A 16,185-nucleotide genomic window follows, 5' to 3' on the forward strand; every position below is an offset into this window, starting at 1 on the left:
TTTATCTTCCTCTTAGGTGCTATACAATGTGTTTGAATCATTTGTTAAAATAGGAACTGACAATGTGGTTGCTACCGACTGGGTCTATGGTGTGGGTAAGTCATCTTTTAAAACTTATTACATCATTAGTAAGAATCTTGTGAAGTTTTAATAATGATGCCCTGCTGCCTCAAACACTCTTCACTTTTCCTCTCATTTGCTATTCTTGAACCTCAGTGGCACACTTAAAGGAGAGCAAAGTTGCAGCTATGGGATAGTTAAGAAGTATAAAGATTTTCCCCACCCCAAAGTAGAACCCATATCACTGTGCTTGCTTAATTTGTTTGGTATGGGTATATTCAAGTTTCAAGTGACCTGTGATCTTTTGCATGCAAATGTGTAGGTCCCGCTTCTCTGCCACAAAGCAGTATTGGGAGAGAAATGTTGGAAGCTGGGGGGGGGGTGAATAGAGGGGTGATTAACCTTTCCCGGCCATTCTCATTCCTCTGTGATTCCCATCCACCTGCGGTCTTGACCCTAAATTATGTTGGATTTATACCCCATGATGGATGAGAAGCATCTGAGCAGGGGGAGTGGCAGATGCAATGGAAGGTTTTAGCACCCCCCCAGCCCCCACTAGGTGCTGACGTGCAGCAGGCAGGGGATCGCTGGGCATCTGCATACAGAACAGAGTGGTAATGCATGTAATTCCAGTGTTAGACAACTGAACATGTTTCCATCCTGCCTTTAATATTAAAATCAAACCAAACAACAGTTAGCTTTTGTGCATAATGCATTACAATTAATAAGAGTTCTGTAGAAAAGTACCCTGCATTTCCCCTACAATTTAAATTAAATTTTAATTTTTTATTGTATTTATATAACACCTTTCTTCTAAGGAGCTCAAGGTGGCATACATTCACGTGTTCCTGTGTTAGCAGGTACCCTTGAATGGTACACCTTGTGCAGTTTATTGGAATGTTAACAGCCCTATTATGTTTATGTCCTTTTAAGGGCTGTCATAAAAAAAGATAAGTGAGAAGTTTGCTTGCCATTGCCAATGGGTAAAAGGCAACAATGCAGAAGGGATGGTTCATACAGAGGCCAGCTTTGCATGAGCAGGGTTTTGAGCTGGGTTATTCTGTCTATGGTTCTCTGTCTCTCAGTCTCTCTTTCTCCATGCCTTTCTTCCCTTTTAAAATCCAGCTTCCATTTTTCTCTCCCTCCTCCTCTTAAAAAAAAGTAAAGAAAAGGAACTACCATCTTGTCTATATATTATTTGTGTGTGTGTGTGTGTGCACGCTACTGATTTCCAGTTTGTTTCCAGGTACAATTCAAAGTGTAGTTTTTGACACCCCGCCCCCAAGCCTAAAGATCTGGGGCAAAGATATCTGAAAGGCTGCATTTACGCATATGAGTTTGCCTTTCTTTGAGACATGACTGAAGACTCTGCTCAAGCAATCTCCCACCCCAACATAACTGGAGGCTGTGAGGTTCCTTTCTCTATGCATGGCACCACACCTTTGAAGTTGCCTTTGAGATTTTTTATTAATATTAAGATACCAAATGAAAAACATCTTTAGTTTCACAAGCTTTAAGTTAAGCTTTATATATATTTCACATCAAGGCTTTAAGTTTTTAAGTCACCTAGCATGGATGATGGGAATTTTAGTCCAGAAACAGTTGGAGGCCCAAGTTTTGGAAACCATACTTTTTAGGGTCTTGTACGGCTGTTCTTAGTATCCGCTGCAGAATAGCTAATGCACTACTTGTTGCTTAACATTTATGTTCTGTTTTAAAGGCTGTTGTAAGCTACTAGAAATTTTTAGTGGGGGCGGGGAACAGGAAACAAACTTTTAAAGCAAACTAAGAAGCAAAACTATACCATTCTTCCTTTGGATAGCTTAGAGTAGTATACAGAGGGTTCTTGGTCGTCTTCTTTTAAGGTGCGTTTGCCAACCTGGAGGTTTCCAGGTGTCCTGGATTACAACTCCCATGAGCCTCAGGCAACATGGCTGTGATGGCCGTTCATGGATGCCACTCTGAGCTCCATGGAGCAAGGGCATGATGTGACCTGCCCTCAGCAGAAACTCACAAAGCAACAAGCACCTCAGTCAGCTCCACGTGCACAACTGGCTCAAACCAAAAATTAGTGGTTGACTGAGGTCTTCTTACACCAGGCGTCCTCAACCTCGGCCCTCCAGATGTTTTGAGACTACAATTCCCAGCATCCCTGACCACTGGTCCTGCTAGCTGGGGATCATGGGAGTTGTAGGCCAAGAACATCTGGAGGGCTGAGGTTGAGGAAGCCAATCTTACACCTTATCCCTCCCTAAGATCCACCTTTCCTGGATGTGGAGTGTGGCTTCTTAAAGGGCCAAGCACCTATTTCGCTTCTATCTGTGATGTCTTCCCTGGAATGCTCTCTGCACTGTTGGTCAGGCACTGCAGAGCAGGAGGTGCTTAATACTTCAGGTAAACCAGGCTATGGGGAAGGCACCTGTGAGCATTCAGTCTTCAGATCTGCAAAGGTACAGCAGTTAGGCTCAGGTTCAATTCTTCAGCCCTGGTTTCCATGGCTCCCACTCCTTGTCTCTCTGAGTCTTGGCTATTGCTTGATGCTGGGGCCACAGGAATGTATGTAATGGGGAAAGTGTCTCACCAGCAGAACACCTTTTTGGGTGTTCAGGCCCCTCAATGCAGGTGAATTATTATGATACCTGGGTATCTGTGTAACAGATCTTAGCTCCATCTCCCCAACTTTCCCAGCAATCAGATAGCAAAGATTAAAAAGTCAATAAACCAAAGTGTGTATTGTTTTTAAAAATTCAAAGCATTTTATAAAAAAATCCATGTGATTCTTGTCTGGTTTTGTTCTTGCAGTGTCTTTCTTTGTGGTGAGCATTGGAGGTACTTTAGTCGGTGTTGTCTTTGCATTCCTGCTCTCGCTTATCACTCGTTTCACAAAGCACGTCAGAATAATTGAGCCCGGATTCGTGTTTGTTGTCTCCTACTTGTCTTACTTGACAGCTGAGATGCTGTCACTTTCTGCCATCCTTGCGTAAGTTTCAGTTACCGGTAATTAACTGATTTTTCTTTCCACTACTGCTGGAGAAAGGGGTCATTTTAAAGCGATTGTAATGCCCAGCTGAGTTTGAAAATATTTTCTATCTGTATTAAAAAGACAAAACCAAAGAAACTCGTGGAAACTTGGGGAGAATGTCCCAAAACTATTAGGCTTGGAAGTCATTTGAAGACCCTTGGGGAATTCTATGGTTTGTTGTGCTGCAGATTACAATAATCAAAATGATTAAAAATAGCTAAACCACCAGCTAAGCCTTCATATAACAGTGGCACTAGCATAATGGGGATCTTACTGTTCCTTTAAGATACACGTAGGGAGAGTCGGGGCCCTTGCAATGTGGAGTGTGTCAGGGCTGCATTATGAGCAGCACTCTTGCGTGAGCCAGGAAGCAGAAGCCATGGGACAAGGCAGGAGTCAGGCTCTTAGGTCCAACCAGGAGGCCAAGTTGAGGAGCAAGCTGGAAGTTTGGATCGAAGGACATACCAGGAGGCAGGGGTCACCTATCATCTTCCATGGTTCAGTTCCCTCTTTTTTTGGGAGGAGGGACATTTATTAGAATTTTAAAAGAGAGATAAAAAGATTATTCTCAAATATCATTTTTATCCAAACTGAAATATTACTCTACATAAAAACACAGATCCAGAGGAAAAGAAGAGAGAGAGAAATAAAGGATTAAAAGAGAAAAAGTAAAGTTCAGAAACTAATGAACTTCTTATATGTCAGCTATGTATAAACATTATTCAACTCATCCACTCCAATGTAACACCCAGCAAGACTCCTTTCTATAAACCAACATTATCTTCAGTTCAGAGGTTAACTGCAAAGAGCAGCCAAACATAGATCCAATAACGCCTGACAGTTGTGGCAGTTAAACTTTTTTATTTCCATTGCCTGCCAAAGGATTTGGCTCAGGTAGGTCAGTATTTCAGAGGGAAACAAAACATTTAGGCGTAGATCTGCTTTTAGATTTCAGAATAGAACAGTTTAGTAGATATGACAATGCAAAACAAGTTGCTGCAAAGATAAGTGATTAAGATGTGTGTTGAATTTCTTTCAGTATAACTTTCTGTGGTATCTGCTGTCAGAAATATGTCAAGGCAAATATTTCAGAGCAGTCTTCTACCACTGTGAAATACACCATGAAGATGTTGGCGAGTGGCGCAGAGACTATTATTTTCATGTTCCTGGGAATTTCAGCTGTTGATCCTAACATCTGGACTTGGAACACAGCCTTCATACTCTTGACGCTGGTCTTCATCTCTGTCTACAGAGTAATTGGTAAGGAAACACGTTTTCCTACTAAGAGTGGTAATTAATTTCAGCTTTTGGTCTCCTGCATGTTATATCATCGGCTGGGTGGAAAAATAAATTAGAACATTTTGCAGGTTTTTATCAGGGACCTTGTTTTCATTGCTGCTTAAATTCTGCAACAAACTCTCTACAGATATGACAGTTCCAGATTTTTATGGGACTGAGCAATAGAACTGTATTGTTCTCCTACAGTGAGCATCCTCCCAGCAAGAGCAGGCTGCTTGCATCTCTCCCACATTCTTAATCTCCTCTTCCTGTTGGCATTTTGATCACTAAGAGAGCTGCCAGGAAGGTGGAATCTTTACTATGTCTGCTCTAGGACTTGGCTTGGTGTGCCTTTTAAACATCTCTGGGCTCCAGGAAACTGTCCAGCCTTGTTTCTGGTGGTATTGGTTGGCGCTGGCCATCTCCTCAGCTTAGAAGTGGTCCTTCCCATTTTCCAGATGCTTCAGAAGCACCCATTCATCTCTTCCCTTGTGGAAGCACTTAAAGCAAGATGGTCCATCAAGGCTTTTTTGGACAGCTGTAGGCAACAATTGACCCCCTGTCTTCCCAAAGCCAGGTAAGGAGGCGCTGACAAGGTCCTAGGCTCCTGCAGCCTCTTTCCCGAAGCCTAGATAGTGCTTTCTCAGCTTTGGGAAGAAAGGAGGGGTTCTAGGACCCTGCCAGAGCCCTCACGCCTTCTTCCCAATGCCTGGTGCTTTGCTTAACCGGCTTTGAGAAGGCAGCACAAGTACTGGGGTGGTGCATGTGTACCAGATTTTGACCATGTTCCCTGCCCGCCCCTGCCTCCTCCCCCCCCCCCCGCATGACAAGGCAATGTGCAGCCCCTGAGCTCCATGCCAAAGTACCCTTGCAGCCCACGTGGTATGAAAAGTTGGACTGCCCTGACATAGAGGATCAGACTGATAGTGAAGAAACACTGCCTTCAGTTGGGCTGATGTGAGTAACCCCTGATAGCTTATCAGAAGCAGATTTAAGATCATCTTCATCTGCAGACCCAATATACGACTTTAATCTATTAAAGTTGGCTAAATAGATGAGATCTGATATCTGAAATTTCCAATCATCTTTTTGCTAGTGTGCTGATTAATTTTCAGCAAAAATCAGAACTGCAGTTAGCACCTATGGAAAACATAAAACCCATACGATTGCGAACCCTTTTCTCCACTCCACACTAAATGTGTGGAAAGCAACATTTAAAAAACTGGCTCCCCCACTATCTCCCCTTATCCCTCTTTGCTTTCACCCATCTTTTAAAGAAGCAGGGCAATCCTTAGATTGGAATGGTTGGGAACAGGTGGGCCTTTATAGATTAAAATATTTTTATGCAGACAGTATCCCCCTACAAAAATAACAATTCCTAGCTGCCATACCAAACCTTACATAGTCATGGTACCACTTCAACCGGCTGTGAAGATTCCTGTTAAACCCAGACATTTCCACTCAAGCAAACAGGAAACTAACAGCAATGGAGCACATCTTTGTTAATTTCTCTCCACTCTCTATGGGCATAGCTTTCTCAATTTATAAAGCATTTTTGTGAACAATAGATTGCCATATTCTAGTGTTATTAAATACTAGAATATGGCAATCTATTGTTCACAAAAATGCCATGGGAAATGGACCTAGATGTGCAAATACCAATGGTCTAGTTTCTGCAAAAATATGGGAAGCCTCATTAAAACTTCTGCATAGGTAGCATTATACACTGGTGAGGCTGTCCCGAATGTATAAGGAAGTCAATCCCAATTGTTGGAGGGGATGCATAGTCAAGGGTACATATTTCCATATGTGGTGGTGTTGTGACATTATCAAACCCTTCAAAGAAATAAGCTGAGTATACAAGAAAACAACGGAAGTGTCCCCTGCACTAGCACTGCTTGGGCTTAGGATCCTGCCTGCTCCTGATTATCCTAAAGATGACCTCTTAGCCTTTCTATTGTCAGCTGCCCATATGGAGACAGCCAGATGTTGGAAAACCGGTGTTGGTCTAACAAGAGTACAGTCAATAGCACTGGCTGAGAAACTAACATGCCAGGTGAGAGCAGCAAAGGGCAAACACAAGCCATATTCCTGAATACACAAATTGTTCAGACTGTGGCATGAATCCACTCAGCACTCATGGGAAAATGTGACGTGATCTCTGAGTAATCCAATGAAACCTCAATACATGGCATGACAGAAGTCTGTAATTCTGTCAGGACAAGTTGTTTATTGTTGTTAACAATTGTTTTCTCAAAATTTATCTTCTTTACCAGGGAAATAAATAAAACCACTATTAAAAAAACCAAGCAGTTAAAACCTTTTCAAGCAATTGTTTTGTTTCAAACAAATCCAGCAAGAGAGTTCTGTGTGTGCAACTGCTGTGGATGCTCATTGCAGTGTTCACCGTGGAACATAATGGGCTGTCCAGTGCAGATGAGGCTGCGCATGTAACAAAACATGAGGAAAGCTGGATCACGGCAGTGTCTGTTGCATTCATTATTTGCCAGATTGTTCCTGCCATAGGCAAAATTGCCATTTCTAGGAAGGAAATGTATTTTGGCAGCAGCTTTGTGTTGTGATGCTTCAGTGGTCATGCCATTCTTAATTCCTAAAAGAATATTGTTATGCAGGCTTTTGCTACTCTGAAACATTTGCTTTAACAGGTGTAATTCTGCAGACTTGGGTTCTAAACCACTACCGAATGGTCCAGCTGGGAATAATAGATCAAGTGGTCATGTCGTACGGTGGACTCCGTGGTGCTGTTGCCTTTGCTTTGGTAGTAACCCTGAACAGTAAAGATGTCGCAGAAAGAAACCTGTTTGTCAGCACAACAATCATTGTTGTGTTTTTTACTGTCATATTCCAGGTAATTTTAATTGTTCAGCCTTTCTGTTGCTTTTATGGGTGAAGTGCCGGGTTAGGCGTTCTTCTTGAACCCAGTATGGGAGGGATGTTTTGGCTCACACATCCTTGTCATGTCCTCTTCCCTTCCGGTAAAAAGCAGTGTCTGACCATCTGAATGCAGTGTTCAGTGGTAAGCTGTTTGTCGTGAAATGAAATGAAATCTAGGCAAGACGGTGCATGCAGCGGGTTAGCAGGTGGAGTGGGGAGAGACTGCTAGGAAGTAAAGTCTGTGAGGGCCCAATGAAGTATCAAAAGCAGATCTCAAATGTTGGCTTTATATTGTGTCAGTGAGCGGGGAGTATAAAAAACTGTGTGCTCTGTACTAAAAACTTAGACCCCATGTATTAGTAGATCTCGAGTTAATATTTCACGAGAGAGACTACAGCAATGTTATTTGCTACAGTGGTGCCTCGCAAGACGAAATTAATCCGTTCCGCGAGTCTCTTCGTCTAGCGGTTTTTTCGTCTTGCAAAGCAACCCTATTAGCGGCTTAGCGCTATTAGCGGTTTAGCGGCTATTAAAGGCTTAGCGGCTAAAAGCGGCTTAGCGGCTTAGGAAAAGGGGGGGAGCGAAAAAAATCGCAAGACTCACAAGACGTTTTCGTCTTGCGAAGCAAGCCCATAGGGAAATTCGTCTTGCGAAGCGCATCGAAAAACGGAAAACCCTTTCGTCTAGCGGGTTTTTCGTCTTGCGAGGCATTCGTCTTGCGGGGCACCACTGTATTTGTAAATCCTTATCACTTTCTTTAAATGAGGGGAATTTAGAGGCAGGGATGCCATTTCTGCGTACAAGGCACACACAATATAAGTTTATGAAATTTGTTATTTAGTTTGCATATACATTGATCATTAAAGTGTTTGTATTTTAGACCAGTGTGGCCCTCATTTAAAGACATGCATTCCAATAGATGCAGGACAAGACTGTGACAGGACATGGACTAGTGATTAACAGGCAGCTACGAGTAGTTTAGAAGCTGGTGGAGTGTGGTGGGAGACATTGCCCAAAGTTCTCTAAGGGTTACAGGTTACAGGGTTGTTGCTTTATTTCACCTGAACAGCCTAACTCAGTGGTTGTATCTGATGCTCCTCTACTCATGACTGAGATGTGGAAATTGCATGAGGGATGTGGTGACATATGCCATGCCAGTCGGGAAGGAACCCAGTCAGGTCTCCCATTCCAAACATTTTCAGAGTGGCATAGAACAGTGTTTCCCAACCACTGTTCCGCGGCACACTAGTGTGCCGCGAGATGTTGCCTGGTGTGCCGCGGGAAAAATAAAAAAATTCGAAAGATTTTTTTTTTAAAAAGTCAAATTTTCGATTGGGGCGCCGTCACTAGATGACCCCTGGGGTTCCCTCCCTCCCTCCCGCTGTGCGCCTCCCTCCTCCTCCTCCTCCTCCTCCGGGGAGGCCCTTCCTGGCTCTCGGCCAAGGCTTGGCGGCTGCCACTCACTCACTCGCTCGCCCACCCGTCCCTCCATCCCTGCACCCGGCCTCTCCCCCTCCGTCCCCGGCGCAGGGGCTGCCGGGATCCGTAGTCCCCTCGCCCTTGGGCTCCGCGCCCGCGCGGGGTGCACAAACTACGTTTCCCAGCGTGGCCTGGCGGGCCGGGCGTTTTGTTTGAAGTGCTCTTCTCCCGGCCATGGAATGAGCGCAGCGGCAGCGGCCGGGCGGGCAAGGGCTCTTCCGCGCAGACCCCGCGCAGCCTGCCTGCGCCCCCGCAGAGATCGGGCGGCAGGATGGAGCCCGGGGATCCCCGCGGAGGCGGAGCGGCGGAGGCGGAGGCTGCCCCCCAGGTAGGGCTGCGTTGGGGGGGTTTTATTTTTGCAATGCTGCATCCGCGCCGGAGGGGACGCATCGGACCGCGGGGAGACCCCTTGGCGGGCGTGCAAGGCAATGCATGCGTGCAGGCGTTGCATGGAGTGCAGTGCAATGCAATGGCAACGCGGCGCCCTGCATGCATGCATGCAACTTCCACCGGCGCTCCGGACTTGGCAGGTGAGGGGGGTCCCCAGTGGGCGGCAGAGAGAGCCGGGAGGGCGAAGTGGAGCCGGGGGGAGCAGTGCTGCTCCCCGAGCCGAGCCCGGGGGGAAACTTCGGCGTCGTTGCGCCGGGTGTTGGAAGCGGAGGCTGGCGGGGGCCCCTCACCTGCAAAACCTGGTCGCCTCTCATATATTTCGTGCATTGCATTCATCGCCCGCTTTCTCCTCCAAGGAGCTCCCGGGGGCGCACGTGGTTCTCCCCGTGTTATCCTCGCAACAACAGCCCTGCGAGGTGGGTCAGGCGAGTGGCCCAAGGGAGCACCCAGGGATTGTCCTGGCCAGGTGGGGTGATTTGAACCCTGCTCTCTGCCCGGTCTTCGTCCTCATTTAGCCCCCACATGTGCATGACTGTGCATGACTGAGGTTTTCCCCCCTCGTCTTGGCTATGGTGTGAGTCTGTGCTGTTAATTAATGGGGTTCTGCCTTCGGAGAAGATGAGCCAGCCCTCAAGGAGGTGATTATGTAATTTGCTAGCAATTCATGTCCCTCCCGGCATGACGCTGCGCGCTGACGTCACGGGGCTGTAATGGTGGTGTGCCTCGAGATTTTTTTCATGAAACAAGTGTGCCTTTGCCCAAAAAAGGTTGGGAAACACTGGCATAGAACATGTCCATTTAGAAGGACCAGCCACCCCTAGCCCAAGCAGCTTATTTCAGAATAAATGACCTAACAGGTGAGCAGAGATGCTTGCGCATTATGTGACTGCACAAGCGCACCCTCTTGACTTGTTACAACTCACTGTGTCAGATCCACCCACTCTCAGATCTCAGTCTGCTCATCCGTGGTATGTCATGAAAACATTTGGTGATATTTCTTTCATCTTTGAGATTTTTAGTGTCTATAATACATGCACAGTCTTCTACTGTATTGTTGCTTTTAATTAAGGTGAGAGTAATTTGTCAGTTTTCCCTCCGCAGGGTTTGACAATCAAGCCTTTGGTGCAGTGGTTGAAAGTGAAAAAAAGTGAGCAGCGAGAGCCCAAGCTGAATGAGAAGCTCCATGGCAGGGTAAGCAGGTCTCATACTCAGAACAAATAGAGGTCAGTGAGGTCAAAAGACCCTGCCACTTCCTAATAATACCTCAGTAATAATACCGCCCTGGTAAATTCTAGCCCTTGCTTGTTTGGGTAGCAAACAGTGAGAAGGCCTGTGCTCCCAGTTCTCTCTCACTGTAGCCGTGATCAGTAGGAGTTGGTGGCATCTGCGCATTGGCGTTGGGATAGCCTGCAGGGGGCGGGACAGCCAACTCTTCTGTTGTTGTTGTTGACATCTATCTTGAGAGACAATGAAGTGCGCCCGCTAGAGATCACAGCGCCTGCTGTGGCTGTAGAGACCGGGAGCTCATAACTGTTGCCTCCCATGTTGTTTCTGCTGTGTTAGTAGCACCAAAGTGATCTCCCCAGGGCACAAGCCTGGGCAGTGGGTATGGAGGTCTTGGGCTGCCCAGACAACAAGACCCTTCCCCTCGGCCTCACTGATGTGGTCCAAAGGAAAGCAGAGCAATACGTTTGGCACCAGCTTGGCTGCAGAAGCCACCAGAAGGAGGCACCTTTCTACCACCTTAGGGACTCCACTCTGGATTTGTGTCAGGTGTATTCCTTAGCTTTTCCTTCTCCCGAAGATGTCCCACAAAGCAGTGGGTAAACTCTTCCAATGCTACAATTTTGTGATTCAAGGTATGTTCATATACAGATGAAACCCATTTTAGCTACACAAGTGGGACTTGTAATAATATGTTGCAGTGCAGGGTGTTCCTGTTCAGACTTTCAGGCAGCCATGGATACTCCCTTCTGCCCGCCTCCTGCAAACAATCACTCAGCATTCGTTTGTTTCATCCACATCTGTTTTTGGACTTCTGTAAACATAATAATAATAATAATAATAATAATAATAATTATTATTAATAAATTATTATTATTATTATTATTATTATTATTATTATTATTTATACCCCGCCCATCTGGCTGGGCCTCCCCAGCCACTCTGGGCGGCTTCCATAGAAACCAAAAATACAGTAAAATATCACACGTTAAAAACTTCCCTGAACAGGGCTGCCTTAAGATGTCTTCTGAATGTCAGGTAGTTGTTTATTGCTTTGACATCTGCTGGAAGGGCGTTCCACAGGGCGGGCGCCACTACCGAGAAGGCCCTCTGCCTGGTTCCCTGTAGCTTTGCTTCTCGCAATGAGGGAACCGCCATGAGGCCCTCGGCGCTGGACCTTAGCGTCCGGGCAGAACGATGGGGGTGGAGACGCTCCTTCAGGTATACTGGACCGAGGCCATTTAGGGCTTTAAAGGTCAGCACCAACACTTTGAATTGTGCTCAGAAACATACTGGGAGCCAATGTAGGTCTTTCAAGACCGGTGTTATATGGTCTCAGCGGCCGCCCCCAGTCACCAGTCTAGCTGCCGCATTCTGGATTAGTTGTAGTTTCCGAGTCACCTTCAAAGGTAGCCCCACATAGAGCGCATTGCAGTAGTCCAAGCGGGAGATAACCAGAGCATGCACCACTCTGGTGAGACAGTCCACAGGCAGATAGGGTCTCAGCCTACGTACCAGAGGGAGCTGGTAAACAGCTGCCCTGGACACAGATTTGACCTGTGCCTCCATGGACAGCTGTCCAAAATGACTCCCAGGCTGCGCACCTGGTCCTTCAGGGGCACAGTTACCCCATTCAGCACCAGGGAATCCTCCACCATACTGATTGTGCACCGATTGTGCCATTTTGATTACATAAGGATAGGCCAGGAGGCATAGGCAAACTCAGCCCTCCAGATGTTTTGGGACTACAACTCCCATCATCCCTAGCTAACAGGACCAGTGGTCAGGGATGATGGGAGTTGTAGTCCCAAAACATCAGAAGGCTGAGTTTGCCTATGCCTGGGATAGATACCCAGAAAATGAGATCACTGTTAGTATAGAAGTGAGAGGGCCTTTTCAATTGTGGCTCCTCATCTGTGGAATGTCTGCCAGATGCCATCATTGCCATCTTTTTGGCACCAGGTAAGGATTTACCTTCCCCTCGGCCCACAGGCTTTTGATAGACTAAACTTACGATGTTTGTGTTTTCTGTGCTGCCAAAGCTTCCTGTGGTTGTTATGGTGGTGGGATGTGCCTGTTTGTGTGTACGTACGTGTACATACATGTATCTTCCTATATACATAAAAATGTAAAGCTGTCATTGCACAGGCCCCCATTGGCGAATTTGTAGTACCTCATCACATTCCTGGCTTTGCATAAAGGGGGAAGGGAGCAAAAGCGAAGGCAAGTTTTTAAATGGTGGATTTAAACAACAGAAGACATTCGAATTAAGGAAACAGAGGAAAAACTTGTGATTTTAAACAGTGGCAGAGGTGTGAATTGCGCCTGGCAAGCTGAGCCCTCCCTGCACTGATCGCTTTGAAGCAGCCAACTGGCACCTTCCCCCAAGGTCTTTGAGGTTGGCCACTTCGGCTCCTGCTGCAAATAACTTGCAATTTGGGGAGGCGGGGGCTGCTGGACCCTTCCGGGTGGGATACAGGAGGGCCTGGCTTTGCTGAGAGTAGCTTGACACAGCCTGTAGGGAGCAGTGCTCAAGTCCTGCGATCAGCAATCCTACTGACAGCATGTGGAAGGAGCAGAGTCAGGGTCCCAGGCTCTGGGACAGAGGTCAGAATCTGGTCTTTTGCACTACTGATACCAAGAGTGACTCTCACAGTGGTACTTTATCTTTGGTGTGTATATGTTGACCAAACCCAGCCTCTGTCTGCATCTAAACGGTTATATGTTAGTCTGCAATTACCCAACCACCTTTTGTGGTCTTTGTTTTCACAGGCCTTTGACCACATTCTTTCAGCTATTGAAGATATATCTGGTCAAATAGGACATAATTACCTGAGAGACAAGTAAGTGGAGTCAGGCACCTTTGTCTTACGAGAATGGAACAGTTTGACGAATGGAAAAGGTGGACTAAAATAGCATGATAGGATAGCCTGACATCTGGTCATCTGCTAATCAAACTAATATTTGGCAATACAGGTCAATGCTGAGAAACGGCACATGGGAAAACCCTTTCTCATAAGCTTTGGAATTTCTGGAATTCTTCCCACTCTTTTGACATCAGAGTTACAGCTCTTTGCATTAACTGTGCCAGTTTAAAACAATTCCAAAATTTCCATATCTTAATCCCCTTCTTATGGGTGCCAAATACTTATTTTCTTAGTTTGCATTTTACTCTCCATGGAAAGGCAAACTTGTGAGGCCATTAAAACCATGATTTGATTTGATTTGTACCCTGCCCATCTGACTGGGTTGACCTAGCCCAGGGGTCTGCAACCTTTAAGACAAAAAGAGCCACTTGGACCCGTTTCTGAAGGGGGAAAAAACTGGGAGCTGCAAAACCATTGCGACATTTAAAACAACTATATCTCTGGAGCCGCGATCTGACAGCGGGAAGGAAGGTGACGTCGGGACGGTGTGTGACTAACGCACGCACCGCCCCCATGCGATGTCACAGCCAGTACAGCGCCCGCCACAGTGGCGAGTGTTGGGGCGCACAATGCGCCTCCTCCCCTCACTAGTATCCGCCCTGGAGCCGCGGCAAAGGTGTAAAAGAGCCACATGCGGCTCCGGAGCCGCGGGTTGCAGACCCCTGACCTAGCCCCTCTGGGCTTAACTCGACAAGCTTCTCTTAACATCGTATGCCTTGGCAAAATAACTTGGAAGGTCTCCCTTGCTGTTTACCTTCAGCACTTCTTCCATAGCCTTCAGGTGTCATAGTGGGGTCCAAGAGAGGGAGGGACATGCCTCCCCAGTTCAGGGTGACAGGCGGGCCCAACTGCTCACTATTGCGGCCCCCGGCCTGGCTGGGCGGTTGAGTGTATCTGTCCTGAACAGCAGACAGCACGACTGCCCCCCCCTTCATTGGAAGGAAGGGGATGTGGGACATTGGGGGCAGCATTAAAGAACATGTAGGTTGCAGTGAAAAGCTGAACATCAGGTGGGCTGGTGTTGGGAACCAGTGCTGCAGGGACCTGCTACAGGTGGCACTGGGAGGGCGGACAGATGAGGGCAGGAACTGGTGCAGAAAGTGTTGCTTGTTTGCTTTATTAGTGTTGGCCCTAAAAGGGAATGGCAGTATTTGGGGCTGCATTTCAGGTAGTAAAAAGTCTTAGATCTTCTGAGGTAAGAGGTTAGCTCCCTGCTTCAGAAAAGGGGTACAGAGGGGAACACTAGCCTTACCTCCCAACATTGATTCACCTATTTATTTATTTTTCAAAAAAGTGAAATTTTCCCATTGGTGATTTGGCTACAGGACCTGACTGTATATTGTGTGCCCCAAAGAAAAATGCCCCATTTCCTCTAAATTACCCATTTTGAGCCCAATCACAAAAAAAGAACTGGATGTCTTCAAGTTATATTGTTATTGTCTCCACACCATGGGATGGGGTGCCAGCCTTGATTACCTAAAGCTAAATGTGCCCCATTTAATTAATAGCTGCTACATATGCTGTGTTTGAATCATCAGGTGGACTAATTTCGACAGGCAAGTCCTCAGCAAAGTACTGATGAGAAGGTCTGCTCAGAAAAGTAGAGACCGAATTGTTAAAGTCTTCCGTGAGCTCAACTTGAAGGATGCCATAAGCTACGTGGCTGAGGTAATTCTAAATATATTTCATGATGAAACATGCCTATTTTAGGTTTGTTTCTGCCTTTTGGTAATATATTAGCACTTTAGCATACATAATCAGGCCCAAGTTAAGGATTTTTCATCCCATTCATTTCAAGGATAATTATAAGTCTGTTGAACTCTCTTCTGTTGTAATGAATGGGATCTAAGGTTATATCTGTGATCTTGGAGATAATACAGAGATCATAGTACATCTGTTTCATTGGCACAAGCAACATAAGAGTCAACAGGTTTAGGAACAAAAGATTACGGTTCACAGCACTATGTGATGATTTTTGGTCAGATGTGTATTGTTTGGTTCTCCAAACTTTAACTCTTTGTATGGCTGGATCTTAAAGTCCATCACTTCTGAAGAATCCACTTCAGTACCTGCCTTGATACTTGGAGCAGAGGTGGTCTTATTTCAGGTTTGTGGAGTATACTTTATTTTTACCAGCCAGTGGCAGATGCACACAAAGTTGTGTCTCCAGGAGCCAATAACCTACCTTAACCTATGAGCCATACTCTAAAATATCATGCATTGCTTAACTACAAAACTACATCTGAATTGCTACAGCTAAGAGATTATAATACAATATTCTAAAACTAGCCTCTAAAACACTCAGATTTTACAGATGAAGAACCCTGGGGCTGTGAGATAATCCATTATTCCATTAGTCAGATACAGTGGTGCCTCACAAGACGAAATTAATCCGTTCCGCGAGTCTCTTCATCTTGCGGTTTTTTTTGTCTTGCGAAGCACGGCTATTAGCGGCTTAGCGGCTATTAGCGGCTTTAAGAAAAAGGAAACAAACTCGCAAGAACTCGCAAGACGTTTCGTCTTGCAAAGCAAGCCCATAGGGAAATTCATCTTGCAGAACGACTCAAAAAATGGAAAACTCTTTCGTCTTGCGCGTTTTTCGTCTTGTGAGGCATTCGTCTTGCGAGGTACCACTGTAAGCAGATAGTATAAGGCCAGCGGTGGCACAGATTGATTGTTGCTTTTACTTGCTGCCTTTAAACTAAGGGGAGTCAGAATCCTTGCCAATCTATTGTAAACTGATCAGAGATCAAGTAGATCCCAGTCTACATCCTGCAAACCTCCAGCGTACATAATCTATCGGGACTTGTTCTAGTTAGCGAAAACATTTCTCCAGAGGTATGAATATTATTTGTTACTGCTTTCAGCTCAGAGAAACCATATGAAATTATTTCCATGTTTTCATGATGC

General features: G+C 45.9%; 1 protein-coding gene across 3 annotated transcripts in view; it reads left to right on the forward strand.

Moving 5' to 3' along the window:
• The window catches only part of SLC9A3 (solute carrier family 9 member A3), a gene marked incomplete at its 3' end in the record, with an annotated part of 113,117 nt that overhangs the window by 80,311 nt on the left and 16,621 nt on the right, over nt 1-16,185 (forward strand). For all 3 annotated transcript variants that reach the window (XM_083473198.1, XM_083473199.1, XM_083473200.1), the window contains exons 4-10: nt 17-95; nt 2,863-3,040; nt 4,122-4,342; nt 7,027-7,229; nt 10,226-10,315; nt 13,121-13,191; nt 14,814-14,943. In XM_083473198.1, coding sequence (XP_083329324.1) covers nt 17-95; nt 2,863-3,040; nt 4,122-4,342; nt 7,027-7,229; nt 10,226-10,315; nt 13,121-13,191; nt 14,814-14,943 — 972 coding nt within the window. The remainder of the gene's footprint in view (nt 1-16; nt 96-2,862; nt 3,041-4,121; nt 4,343-7,026; nt 7,230-10,225; nt 10,316-13,120; nt 13,192-14,813; nt 14,944-16,185) is intronic.

The sequence above is a fragment of the Podarcis liolepis genome (genome assembly GCF_965112155.1).
Source record: "Podarcis liolepis genome assembly, chromosome: 13".
Lineage (NCBI taxonomy): Eukaryota > Metazoa > Chordata > Lepidosauria > Squamata > Lacertidae > Podarcis > Podarcis liolepis.